Source organism: Humulus lupulus, chromosome 7 (genome assembly GCF_963169125.1).
Source record: "Humulus lupulus chromosome 7, drHumLupu1.1, whole genome shotgun sequence".
In the NCBI taxonomy this organism is placed as follows: Eukaryota; Viridiplantae; Streptophyta; class Magnoliopsida; order Rosales; family Cannabaceae; genus Humulus; species Humulus lupulus.
In genome coordinates, this window is record NC_084799.1 from 208,382,293 (window position 1) to 208,397,273 (window position 14,981).

The following is a 14,981-nucleotide window of genomic DNA, read 5'->3' on the forward strand; positions in this document are numbered from 1 at the left end:
TTAATAATTTTAAAAATTAGATAAATAATTTAATTAAATATTAACAAATTTAATTATTACAAAATAAATTATTTCTTTTAATAAATAATTTTAAAAAATTAAAAAAATTATAATTTCATTTAATATTAACAAATTTATTAATTTAAAAATAAATTAAAATTTAGATAAATAATTTAAAAATAAAACAAAAATTTAGATAAATAATATTAACAAATTTAATCATTTTAAAATAAATTAAATTTCTAGAGTAATAATTTAAAAATAAGTTTGATAGTTAAAAAATAACTAATTATGAAATAATTACCTATAATTAATTTTAATTATATTTAATTAAAATAGAAATTAATAATAAAATAAGACCTTGTAAAACATCATATATAGGATATGATGGTTATTATCACATATTGATAATTGTTATTATTTCTAATAACAAAAAGTCATAGACATGCATCTAGTAGATGCCTTGGGGATAGTAATCCGAATCAATGTATTCATCTAATATTCTCATTTTTTCAAAATGTTTCTTCAAACATTTTGAAAAAATGAGGAGTAGTAGATGTCTGCTTACTATCTCCAAGGGATCCTCTAGGTCAGGATAGGGTAAGAGAATCATAAATAATTAAATAATAAATAAACAAATTTAATAATTTATATGCAAATTAAAAAATTAGAGGAATAATTTAAAAATAAATCATTAATTAATTGAGATGAAAAAATAAGTTTGATAATTAAAAAAAACTAATCAATTAATTTTTTTATGGTGTCATAAGATTTTATAAGACATCATAAAACAACTAGTGTTAAAAAATATTTCATTTTTTGTTGCTTTTCTTTGGTGATCAAATTTTATCACCAAAGATAGGATAGAAATTTTATATATTATCACCTAGTGATAATGTTTTCTTAATTATTTTTAATCACGAATAGCCTTAGACCCGTTCGGAGAGGCTGAGTCAGTAAGAACTCTTAAATATGCTTCTCCGAATTATCCAGGACGCTATGTGACCGCATGGATAGTTTGTCAGTTATTTACAAGTTCGAAATTTATTGCGCACTCCGTAAAGAATTGGGCAAAATCGGAAGAAACAGAAGTATTCTACAACGCATGATACAAAATCAATGGCAGCCATCCGTTACGAAAAAGTATGTGAAAGTTAAAATATTATCAAAATTATGTTCTTTTAAATTATATGTTCTCTAACATTTGGGTTATATTTTTTAGGCGAACCCGGACCTTATTGAGTCATGGAAGGAATATCACATATGGTACCTCCATACATGTACGGAGCAACACCTTGTCCGTCGCCGATTCTACTGTCGTCGCAACAATCGTATCCCTACATGTATGGAGCTGGATCGTCCACATCACCTCCCCAATATCCTTGGCCGATGCTGCCACCGCAGCAACTGCAACAACCACAACCGCAACAAGAAGACAATAGACGAGGCAGCTGATTTAAAAACTAGGTTTATTTTATTATTAATTATTGTTAAATTATATGAACAATATGAGTATTTGTTATCTTAATGTATTAAGAATATGGATAATTTTTATCTTAATAAACTAATTTGAATATTTAATATAATATTTTTATTTTTAATATATTTATTTTCAATTTTTAAAATTTTAATTAATAATTTAGATTAATAATTAATAAAAAATTTATTTAATTATTTAATTTTATTATTTTTTATAAATAAAATAGTTTTAGGGGCGACACTGTCGCCCCTAATAATCAAGTATTAGGGACGACTATTGGAATATCAGGGGCGACACATCGACAAAAGCTATGGAAAATAGTCAAATATCAGGGGCGTCATTCCAACTTTTAGGGGCGACATGTCGCCCCTGTTATTTGAATATTAGGGGCGACTATTGGTATATCAGGGGCGACATATCGACAAAAGTGATGGAAAATATTCAAACTTTTGGGGCAACATTCCAACTTTTATGGGCGACGCAATCGCCCCTGATATTTGAATATTAGGGGCGACCCATTGAGTTGTCCCTAATGTACCTCATTAGGTGCATTTTATCAAGGGCGACACATCAAGGGAGACATGTCGCCCCTAATACATATCAGGGATGACTTTTAGGGTTATTAGGGGCGACATGCGTCGCCCCTAAAACCCATTTCGGTTGTAGTGGTTATGCGGATGCCAAGCGGCGTGTTGTGTAATTCAAAGTCGGAGATCAAGTCTTCTTAAGGATATCTCCTATGAAAGGTGTGAAGCGGTTCAGGAAGAAAGGCAAGCTTAGTCCAAGGTTTATAGGTCCTTTTGAGATATTGGACATAGTGGGAGCAATTGCATATAGATTAGCCCTACTGCCAGTTCTAGGAAATAGTCACAATGTGTTCCATATCTCGATGCTGCGTAGATATGTGTCAGACCCATCTCACGTCCTCAAATATGATATGATAACACTCTAGAAAGACTTGAGTTACGAGGAACGACCGGCTATCATCCTAGATAGAAGGATGAAAGAATTACGGTCTAAGAGTTTTCCGATAGTCAAAGTCCTATGGAGTAATAGTTCTGAACGGGAGGCAACGTGGGAGTTGATGGAAGACATGTTAACCCGGTATCCGGAATTGTTTGATAAGTACATTTCAGGGATGAAATTCTTTTTAGTGGGGGAGAATTGTAGAGTCCCAGAATATTTACATAACTAGCTAGATAGTAGTAGTAGTAGAAGTAGTTAGTATTAGTTTGTAGTAAGTTACATTCCGTAAATTTTGGTTCAAGTCGAGATTTAGTTGGAAACTCATAGCAATAGTTATGAATTTTATAAGTTTAACCTATAGTTTAAGAATATTAATAATAACATAAGGTTTGATTAATATTGTTGGTCCTAGGTGTATTATTTATTATCACCTAAGGTTTAGATAGAGCCAATAAGAATATAACACTTGTCATAAGCATGATTATTAGGGAATTAGAGTTTGTTATTTTATGGTTAGTTAAGAAATTTGTGGATTAGGTTGTTATTTAGATAATTAAATAGATTTTCCTGTAACTTTAGGGTACTGTAACTTCTGACCTATTTTTGTCCCAGTTATATTATGAATTTAGAAAAATAGTATTTCAAGAAAGTTGTGGATAATTGAATTAGCTTTCTAACATTATAAAGATGGTCTAAATCAGAGTCCTACAACTCTAGTTATATTGATTTTACTACAAGTGAGTTTAGAGTTACGGGTTTTAGGAAGTTAGAAGTTAGGATTCTATTTTTTTTATTTTTATTTTTAATTTTTAAAACAAGCTTTGACTCCTTAGAACTACCTCTAAACGATTTGACCGAGTCCTAAGCCTTTGACTGATGAATATTCAAATATTTTCAATTAAATTCATTATTTTTATTCAAAGCCAAAAAGAAAATTTTTATTCCTAGAACTCTATAAATAGGACTTAGAGCCCAACCCTTCCATTCACTCTTCAGCTGTGATCAGACTCCAAGGTGCTAGTGAGACCTTAAGAGTGATAAACACTTGGGTTTGGAAAAAGCTTTGTTAATCTTAAGTATTATAAAATACTTGGGAAGTGAGGTTTAGTGTATTTCGGTATTGGAGTTAGACCAATCCATAAGGTCAACAAAGGTACTCCTATTCTTTAAGTCCAATTCTTTAAAACTCTTTAGTTTTCTTTAGTTCCTTTTATTCAGATCCTAACTTTCGTTATTAATTCTTGATTAGGTTCTTGAAACTTAAGTTCTTTCTTGGTAAGTTTCTTCTTGATGGTTTAGTTTCCACATTCATTATTTATTCTTTAGAAATACTCACCATTTGTATTGTTGGTTTTAGGAGTATTCTAAATCCCGTCCTTGTTCTTATATCCCAGTGTTGGTAAGGAAAATATGATAGATTTTATGTGCTTATATGTTATGATATTTTTATGTTATGTTATGTTATGATATGTTATGTTATATGTTTATGCTATGATATGTATATGTATGATATGTTTTAGTTCTTGGGTATATGTTTTGTTTAGATAACAAGCATATAATTTGTTTAGATAACAAATAACTTGTTTAGATAACAAGTACCAATAGTATATTCCTTGGGCATATGATTTGTTTAGATAACAAGACCCATAAATTTATATGACTTGTTTAGATAACTAGCCCTGTAGAATTATGGGCATATGATTGCCTAGCTAGCGAGCCCCAAGATGTACGATGGGCATTGTAATAGATGTTTTTGTAGCCATATATTTTATAGTGTATGCTTATGATATATGCTATATGTTTTAGATAGTCTTATGTTCCTTTATAGTATTTGATGTAGTCTTATGCTTATGTATACAATGTACGTTTTGTTTTTAGTAGATTTTCCTTGGTGGGCGTTAGACACATTCCTTTATTTTAGTGCGATGCAGGAAAATGATGATGGAGGCAGAAGGATTCTTGGTAGCATGGCATGTGTGTTGAGGATGAATGGAATGGATGGGCTGCGTGTCGATCAAGGATGACGTTTATTTTAGTCTTTTGAAATATGTCTCTTTTGTAATTCCGCATTCAATTTTTTTGAACTTGTTTTTAAAGATATTTTTTATGTTTTGTAAACAATGGGAACCCATACCATATCACATTTTATTTTAGATTTTTAATAAAGACATGCTATTTCTTATATTTTGGGTTTTCAATAAAGGCATGTTATTTCTTATGTTTGTATCGAAATAGTAGCTATGTATAGTAATTTTAATGATCCAAGGTCTTAGAAATAGTTGGGTCATTACAGTTGGTATCAGAGCAACAGTCCATTTACACGAAGTTCTCCTTGATACACATGCCCAAGCTCTGCATCTAACCGCCAATGTAAGTGTTTAAGTTATAGTTGTTATGATTATGTGTATTAGCCCTTATGTTTTCAGTTAACAGTATTTATAAATTAGTTTATTTTTTTTGTTATTTATTATCTTTGCATTTATGATTGTATATAGTGAAAACTTTTTTCAAAATAAATATCATTGTTATTTTTGAATGACATGTATAAGTTTGATTTTCTTTTACAATCATAATAAATAATGACCAAGTTCGGTGAGGGTGGATACAGATCAATGAACTGGGTTCCATATTGAGAGTAAGGGGGCCATAGTAGTGGGAACGATCTTACTGATCCCAGCCCTCCCTCAATATGGTTATCTTTGGAACAACGATGAGTTTCGAGCCTGAGAATTAAATCATATAGGATGATTAGAAACAGACTTAGAAAATAATAAAGATGGCTTTTTTTTTTTTTTTTCTAAGTATAGAAACACACCCTAATTAAAATAAGGCTTGTAAAAAATTTCATAAGAGGTCATAATTAATAGGTTCGAGTTACTTTTTCTTAGATTAAGTTTTTGCCTTAGAGCCTAATAGGGTAAGTTCTAATATACTTTCTCGACTATTAGAACTTTGCTAAAGATGTCGCTCAGAAGGTCTGCACGCATAAACGCTAATGCCTCCAACGCGGCTCCTGAGAGCAATGAAGCCCCTCCAGTTCGCAGAAGGGTAGTGCGTTCTACCGCCAACCGAAGCGCAACGCAGCCATCGCCGGTTGACAACACCGCAGAAATTGCAAGACTACGACAACAAGTGGAGGAATTACTACAGCAACAGTGACAATAGACTCAGCCTCAGCAAATGGCTCAAGTACCCCATTAAGTAGGTCCTTATGGGGGATGGCCAATGGTGAACAATGCACCATACCCAGCTAAGTGCATGGAGCCAATCTACGAGCGGTTTCGTAAGCATCACGCTCCAAACTTTGAAGGGACAATAGACCCCTTTGAGGCAGAAGAATAGCTCAGAAATGTAGAGCCGATCCTAGCGCACATGAATCTCAGCAATGCAAATCGCATATCCTACATTTCGTCTCAACTTAAGAAGAATGCTAGAATATGGTGGGACTTAGTTCAGCAGACTAATGATGTCGCCACCATGACATGGACAAGATTTGTGGAGCTGTTCCACAAGAAGTATTACAACTCGGCAATCATCGCTACAAAGGTCGAGGAGTTCGCTAGTTTGAAGCAGGGCAACTTGACGATAGTAGAATATGCTCGGCAGTTCGACAGATTAGCCAAGTTTGCACCAGAGATGGTTCCAACTGACTTTCTGAGGGTGACCAAGTTTGTTAGAGGACTTAGACCAAAGATTGAGTTAGGGGTAGCAAACCCTGGAACCACTACTTACGCCAATACATTAAAAACGGCTATAGAAGTAGAAAAGGTTTCAAGCGAATGTTAATAAAGAGGAAGCTAGTAAACCTGAGCCTAAAGAACAAATTCAACCTCAGAATGGCCGGAACAACAACCACAACAGCCATTAGTCTAGCAACAACAATAGTAATGGTCAGAAAAGAAGGCATCCTGACAATAAGCAGTCTGATAACGATAAAAGGGCACGGATGAACAATGGATATAAAAGGCTGGGTTATGTGATAAGTGCCAAAAGAAACATCCTGGTGAGTGTCGTACAAACTCCAAAGGATGCTTCGACTGTGGTCAGGAAGGTCACCAAAGGAGGCAATGTCCCCAGCTCAAGCCAGAGGAGAAAAGGGACAACATACTCGTATATCTCGTTAGGTTTGATAGAGAAATTAGACAAACCTTGTAGAACTAGGTTTGTGACATAGTTGCCTTCGGGTGAAGTAGTCCTATCATCACGGATAGTACGAGGCGTACTGATCAAACGTTAGGACGTAGAACTAGAAGGATACCTAATAGAGTTAGAGATCAAATACTTCGACGTAATACTGGGCATGGATTGGCTAGCAAGGCATGGCGCAACCATCGACTATAGATGTAAGCAAGTGATGTTCGAGACTCCTGACAGTCAGAAACTATGCTATAAGGGAAAAAATTTAGAACTACGTACGCCGCTTATTTCATCTCTCAAAGCTCAGAGGATGATAGAAAAAATGACGTCACACATTCTTAGCCAACGTCACGAACGTGGTAAAGGAAACACCACTAAAGGTTGGAGACGTCCTCATTATAAAGGAATTCCCAGAGGTATTTCGTGACGACTACCAGGATTGCCGCCGACACGGGAGATAGACTTCACAATCGAACTAGTACCGAGCACCGAGCCTATTTCAAAGGCACCATACCGGATGGTACCATAAAAATGAACCTAGTAGTCTTGAATATTTAATTTAATTATTAATTATGAAAATATCATATTGACTAGGTCAATGAAAATAAATAATAATGTTAAATTATTTATTGATATTTTGTGAGAAAAGAAATAGTCTCCGTCTCATCTTTTATAAATAATGTATCAACTTTGAGTCTAGGGCACTAAATATGTATGATTTTAAAATACACTATACGATATGAGCATTATTGAAAAAAGGGGTACCAAAAACCGATATTTTACGAAAACACAATGTACCAAATAAGTAAATTCCCTATATGTATTGATTTTTTTTATAATCGCTAAAGGATATTAATTTTAAGTTTTAATATAATCATTTTAATAATTTAATTGTAACAAAATATCATCAATTTTAATAAATATTGGATGTAATTTTTATATTATATAAAATTAGAGTAAATACTCACTTGGTATCCTGTGTTTTATCGAAACACATATTTGGTAACCTATGTTTTCAATAATGTTCATCTAGTACCCTGTAATTTGAAATTGTACACATTTGGTACCCTGGACTTACATTTTATCAATATGACCTCAATTATATGAGTTTCAAATTAAAATTTAATTACTTAATTGCATATAGTTGAGGACAGTTTGGTCAAATTGATAAAACAATATTGTTAAAATTTCAGTCCAGGATACCAAATGTGTACAATTTTGAATTACAGGGTATCAGAAGAGCATTATTGAAAATATAAAGTATCGAGTTTGTATTTCGATAAAACACCATATAAAATTTATTTCATACGAACTAATTTTTTTTTATATTGAATCGACTTTATATAGAGCATCTTAATTTGACACGTCTTCCTTACCAAATAATGCCTATATAAAATTTTAACTGCCCAACTAACTTCTTTGTTATTTTTCTTACAAAATCTTACCCCACATATGAAAAATACATTGTGACAATAAGACAAAGCATAATTAATAAGTATCTAGCTACTTCTATTGTTTGTATGCACTCATAAACAATATTCCTTTTCTTAGTGTATATCTTTTCGGTAATGAGTGTTTAGAAAGGCCAAGTTTTGGAATGCGAACAAAAAAAACTAATTTGTCCCCTTTCGAATTCATTGAACACTTGCATATTTGTAACAAACATTAATATCAGTTAAAAATATTCTATAGGTGTTTTGTCTGAAAGTGAGAATGTGCTTTGAATGGATGAACTAAGAAAATGTATATATATAATTATAATATTAAAAATTATTATTATAATATTGGTTTTATATATAACAATAATATCAAATTAATGGGCTTCTTGAATGATTGAGCTATTATGTATGAACACAAGTTATTTATATAACCCAGACTAAATTTTATTTATGAAGAATGTAAATTATGACTAAATTTATTCCATTAAATTTGAAAAAATATATAATTAATGTAAACATATACATATAAATTAATAATTAATGGATAGACTTTAATTATAGAATTTATATAAAATATGAAAATGTTGCTTATAAAACTTCCGAATGGGTATATATTTCTAGTTGGCTTTGTTTTCCATACGATTCTAGTTTCTTATTTAGTTAATCTATTTGCTTAAATAATATAAATATTTAAAACAACTCGTAAATAAATGTGCAATAGATGAAAAAAGAAAGGAAAAGCTAATTAAGGATGGGTTCCAATTAATTAATTAGTTATTCTTGTTCCAATTATATTTTTCTATTGAGATGACTTTGAAATTTTTGATCAACTGCACGTGCATGGAAACACGTTCTAAGTTTATATATAGAAGAGAATAATTTAAATAAATTGACAGCGACTATGACAAGATCTAAATTTAAAAAAAAAAATGTAATACATTTAAATTTCAATTTTTCTAGAAAAAGATTCTTAATTTATTGATTCAATCCAAATATAAAAAAATAAATCCTTTGAATTTATTTTTTTTCTCCTATTAAAATCCAATGTCCAAATAGAACCTTAATTTATTTTATATACTGTTAAAATAAAAGTAAACTATTGTAATTCTTAAGCAATTTTTTTAAGGTAAAAAAAATGGTTAAATTTAACTGTCCTAAGATTTGTAATTTTTTTAATATATTTCAAAAATAATTTCTAAGTTTATTTTACTATTAGTCGATAAAAAATACTACAACTATATTTTTTTATGTAAATTATATTATTGACTAAAAAATATATATTAATTTTACATTTTAAAGTTATTATGTACTACTATATAGTAACATTTATAATAAGCTATATGGTAGCTTGTTATACTTTTGATTTCTTTTTTTATGATTATAAAGTAACTTTTAAATTTCCATTTCTAGTTTGTTAATGTTAAAATTTATATAATTCACATGTAAATATTATAAGTGACTAAAGGTGTATTATAAGTTTTCATTTAATAAACCTTTAGTCACTTATGATATATATGGACATGTCCTTATCCATACATATATGGACCTATAGGATCATCGTTACCTCTACAGTATTCATGGTTGATGCCTCCGCACACACCACAACCACTGTCGCCACCACCGCAGGCACCAGAAGAATGGGACAATACAATTGATGCCCAAGGTTGAGATTTTTATATATTATTTTATTAAATAGTAGATCTTAATTAATATATCATTGCATGAATATTTAATTGGGATAATATTGTATTAGTTTTGTAAATTGCATAAATTATTAATTTTATGCATATTTAAATTTAATGTTATTATTTTTATGCATATTTAATTTTGATATTACAAATTAAAAAATATTATTTAAATTTTTTATTTTAATTATATCAAAGTATTAGGGGCGACATTTGTCACCGCTAATAATATAACAGTCGCTGCTAATATTAAATTATTAGGAGCGACGATCGTTTTATTAGAGGCAGAAATATCGCCGTTAATACTAATTATTAAGAGCGACATTAAATTCGTCGTTAATAATCTATATTATCGTCTACATATTAGCTGTCGCCGCTAATAGTCATTAGGAGCGACTTTGATTATTATTAGGGACGACATTCGTCACCCTACGGACTATATTTGTTGTAGTAATATATGGCATTTAGAATTTAGTATAATTTAATTCTATCAATTTAGTTTATTTAATAAAAGAATAGTAACTAATGGAATACAAGACAAAGACGTGATATAACTTAATAATAAGACATCAACATTATTAAAAATCAAACATATATAATATCTTATAATACAAATACAATACACACAATACATTGCTTTAATATTGACAGTACCACAATCACAACTTCAACGATCATATAAAGGATCGTACTTTATTACACCCATAAACCAAACCACACATTTACTTTTCCATTAAGAGGAAAGTATTTATTTATTTATTTTTATGAACTCGACAAACAGCAGACCTTGTGGAGCTTTTATTATATACGACACCGCTTTGATTTGGGCATGGCCTCCTCCAAGATTGTCATGCTGCACCACCTCGCTTTTTCTTTATATCAACAAGCAATTGTGCAAACCTACAACCATCATGCATATTATTATCATTATATTGGATATAAGAGTTCAAAAAAAAAATTGTATGACATTCAAAATTAATACAAATATAATGTTTGTGTTTTATTGTGTATACATATATAGGGGAATTATTTTATAGGGGCTTCACTTTAAACCCTACTGGTGGGGCTCTCAGTGTTCTCGACCCGTGAACAATTTTTGGCGCGATTATTTTTTATGACCATGTATATTATAGCTATTTAGAGCATCCTGTAAATTTTCAGAAAATTCCGAATAGTTTATAGTGCCGAAAATTAAGTTCAAACATATTGTTGGATGCGTGACTAATTTTTTTATGTGCCTGAAAAGCAATATGTTTGAACCTAGTTTTCGACACTGTAAAGTATTCAGAATTTTCTAAAAAATTGCAGAATACTCTAAATAGCTACAATATACACGGTCATAAAAAAAATCACACCGAAAACTGTTCTTGGGTCGAGAAACACTGAGAATCCTACTAATAGGGCTTAAAGTGAAGCCTCTAAAGAATAGTCCTACATATATATATATATTCATTAAAATTAACAATCATTTCTTTTCGTTTTCTTTTTTACCTATTGAGTGCTTCTTCGTAGGTTTCTCCGTCTACTTGATCACGTCCAAAGGTAGATAGATTGAGACGTGTAACAGGCTTTGTCAGCAACGTCTTGGCAAACTCCTCCAATTTATCCATGTTGTCGGTGCTAGCGTTATCCAACGGAGAAAGCTCCTTTGGCAAGTTATTGTCCTACATTTGATGTAAATATATGCACTACTTTTAATATATAACCAAAATTTACAAAATAACATTTATTATTATATAAATCAAAACATACATTTACCTGAACACGAAGAAAGTTTTGGGCATTATTAGTGTATTGAAAAAACATTGTGCAGTAGTGATCAACCATATCTGCGTTTCCACTACACAAGAAATCAATGATAGGTTTACGAGCTCCTTTCCAAAATTCGCAGCTGGTCGGGTAAAAGACCCAAGTAAGATCCCACCATTTATTAACCATTTCAGCGTTGTATTCCCCTGTCATGCCTTCAACACCTGTTCCTAATGAGATTACAAGAAGATCTGGAAACGTGATCTGCTCAACATCCTTTGCTCTTGGTTTCACAGCTTCGGTAATAGCAGTTACAGTCTGTAAAGTTTTGTGTGTATATATGGGACAATTCTTCTACAGGGGTTTCACTTTAAGCCCTATTGGTGGGACTCTCAGTTTTTCTCGACCCGTGAACAGTTTTTGGCGTGATTTTTTTTTTATGAACGTGTATATTGTAACTATTTAGAGCATCCTGCAAATTTTCAGAAAATTCTGAATAATTTACAGTACCGAAAACTAGGTTTAGATTACTATAAACTATTCGGAATTTTCTGAAAATTTACAGGATGATCTAAATAGCTACAATATACGTAGTCATATAAAAAATCGCGCCAAAAACTATTTACGAGTCAAAAACACTGAGAACCCTACCAGTAAATGTCAAAGTGAAGCCCCTATAAAAAAATTCTCCACATCAAATATACAAAGTCACTACATATAACATATATATATATATATTAAGTTATGAGTATATATATGAGTGATTTTACGTACTGGATTATTTGCAGCAAGGCCTCCATCAATCATGTTGAATTCTTCAGACTCGTTTTCGAAGTTATACGCTGGCAAGTAAGTTGGTGCTGCTGAGGTGCTAATGCAAATATCTGCAAGTTTAGCATCCAACACTTTATTCCCACTCTTCACCTGCACCATCATCCAAATAATATATATATATGTAAATATATAACACAATAATATAATTTGTCATAAAGTCAAATTTAGGAGATTGTCACCTCATAAGAGGAGAAGATAACTGGTGAAAATTTCTTGATGTCGAATGCAGGAATGACAACATTTGTGAGGGTATTGCTCAGACGTTTTTCCTTAAGACGATCATTTGCCAGACCCTGAAGATACGTACCATACTTTGGTTTCCCTACCTTACCATCAGGAATTTGCTCAGCTTCTACTTCGATTCTATTATAGTCTTCTTCTGACCTAATATATATGTATAAAATAGATAAAGACAAAATATGAAACCTTGCTAGGGTGAAAATTAGTATATGAGAGTTTTAAAAATCCTATTATTAGAATATTACTCACGATCCGTATTTTTTATTTGAGAAGATATATGGACATTCCTGTATGTAGAAAGGCACAATATCTTTGGCTTCATATAAAGGGCGGCGGCCATTATCGCTGGGTGTTGATATCATTGTGGCGATAAGACCACCTGTGCTTGTCCCTGAGATCACATCAAAATAGTCTGCAAGCCACGTATCCTCTTCAATTTTCTCTTTTTTTGCTATTTCCTGCCCATACAGAAATATATATATATATTAGTACACTAAATCTAAAATTTAATTGCATAAAAAAATAAAACTTAAAGTAGCTACATGAGGAGATTTGTCATGTATACAAAGAAACACAATAAGTTACCTGAAGTTTGGATTCAAGATGAGCAAGAATAACCCCAGGGATGATCCCTCTAACTCCTCCTCCATCAATACTTAAGACTGTAATTGTCTCAGCTGCCATATTACTCATTTATTATTTATTATTGTTAAACAAAAGTTGGATATATATGCAATGGAATCGAAGGAACTACGTAGTTCTATTTATAGATGTCATCTTATAGCTTGGTTCAAGTGTTAAATGATAGAGAACTCATTTCTGTTAAGTTTACCGAAATTTTATTTACAAGAAACTTAATGGGAGTTAAGGATAAAATAGCAATAAGAGGTTAAACGGTAATTTGCACCCATTATATTAGTAGATCATCTATAGAGGATTGAATAACAGTTATGGTTATAACAATGAATAACGTATTTACATATGGTGTAAAGAGTTCTATGAATTCAAGAGTGAAATTCTGATGGAATTAATAAGGTAGTGAGTTTGTTTGTTATAAATAAACTCAAAGTAACTTATTGGAGTTTGAGTTCATGGATCCATGGTCCCCGTGTCATCTCTTATAAAAATGAACCTATTAGTCTTGAATATTTAATTTAATTATTAATTATAAAAATATTGACTAGTTCAATGAAAATAAATAATAATGTTAAATTGTTTTTTGATATTTTGTGAGAAAAAAAATAGTCCCCCTGTCATCTCTTATACATAATGTATCAACTTTAAGCCTAGGGTACTAAATATGTATGATTTTAAAATATGAGCATTATTGAAAAAAGAGGGTACGAAAATGATATTTTACGAAAACACAAGGTATCAAATAAATAAACTCCATATTTCTATCGATTTTTTTTTTATAATCGCTAAAGGATATTAATTTTAAGTTTTAATATAATCATTATAATAATTTAATTGTACCTCCTCCATGGGATTTTAAAGTTGTCCTCATAATCTTTCTTCAAGATATATATATCTCTTAATTTCACTGAAGCTTCCTGAGATATTTCTTTAAGATATATTTTTAGTGTAACATAGTTTTTTGTTTTCCAGAGATTCCTTCTGCTACGACTTCCAATATTGTATATTGAGTTTCTGGCAGTGAATCCCTATATATCTATTTCTGGTATAGCTAGGGGGTTGGTTACTGAGACCTAATTGTTCCTAAATCTGCCAAGATTATTTCTAATGGAGTTTTTTACTATAATTTTCTACTGTTCTAGATGATGTATGTGATTAATATGATATATATATATATATATGTAAGACTGGGAAAGAAGATTGTATTTCATACCTGATTTGTTTGCTTGGAAGCAGCTTTCAAACAACCTGTATAGTGTTTTAGTTTTTAATAGTAATTATTTGTAGTAAAATGAAACCATTCAACTCTTGAAATTTATTGAAATGAAAATATTACACTATATATATATATATATATATATATATAGGCGTAGTGGTATAAACAACCTTTGGAAAAAGTATTTGCTTTTGTAGTTTTTTTTTTTTGCTGGACTTTGGAAAAAGTTATTGTGCCCTTGAATTTAAATTTTACATCAATGCAGCAAAATATGGTCTATTTATTTCAAAATTTTCTGTACTCATTTTGTTAAATTCACGAGAGGCAATTATTTTCGTTTGATTCGTTTCCAGTAAAAGTAAATAGCACAATTTTTTTGTTTTTTTGCATTAAAACCTATACGAAGAAATTATAATGTTATATGATTGTAAATATTTTATGATGTAATTTTTTGTCACTAATCATTTATAAATTTTACTTTATTAATAAACTTGCACAACTTTAATTATAATGTTAAATCCTTTAAAAAAAATTGTTCTGACACGACAATTGTTATATTGGAGGAGTTTCTTATAGGAAGAGTGGGAAATAATAGTTTT

General features: G+C 30.8%; 1 protein-coding gene across 1 annotated transcript; it reads right to left on the reverse strand.

Annotated features, from left to right (window-relative positions):
* Nucleotides 1-10,258: 10,258 nt before the first annotated feature.
* LOC133789337 (patatin-like protein 3) lies at nucleotides 10,259-14,430 on the reverse strand. Its single transcript, XM_062227193.1, has 8 exons — nucleotides 14,380-14,430; nucleotides 13,116-13,207; nucleotides 12,780-12,988; nucleotides 12,470-12,674; nucleotides 12,231-12,380; nucleotides 11,466-11,774; nucleotides 11,199-11,371; nucleotides 10,259-10,607 (listed from the first exon to the last, which is right to left on the reverse strand). Exons 3-8 carry the CDS (start codon nucleotides 12,890-12,892, stop codon nucleotides 10,556-10,558), a joined length of 1,002 nt encoding a protein of 333 aa, XP_062083177.1. The 5' UTR covers nucleotides 12,893-12,988; nucleotides 13,116-13,207; nucleotides 14,380-14,430; the 3' UTR covers nucleotides 10,259-10,555.
* Between the last annotated feature and the right edge of the window lie 551 nt (nucleotides 14,431-14,981).

Excerpts from the sequence above, each read along its gene's own strand:
- LOC133789337 (XM_062227193.1), bottom strand. The coding sequence starts at position 12,892 with ATGATATCAACACCCAGCGATAATGGCCGCCGCCCTTTATATGAAGCC. Across the intron at positions 12,381-12,469 it reads TTATCTTCTCCTCTTATGAG|GTGAAGAGTGGGAATAAAGT; the intron begins GTGACAATCTCC and ends ATGATGGTGCAG. Across the intron at positions 11,775-12,230 it reads GCCTTGCTGCAAATAATCCA|ACTGTAACTGCTATTACCGA; the intron begins GTACGTAAAATC and ends AAAACTTTACAG.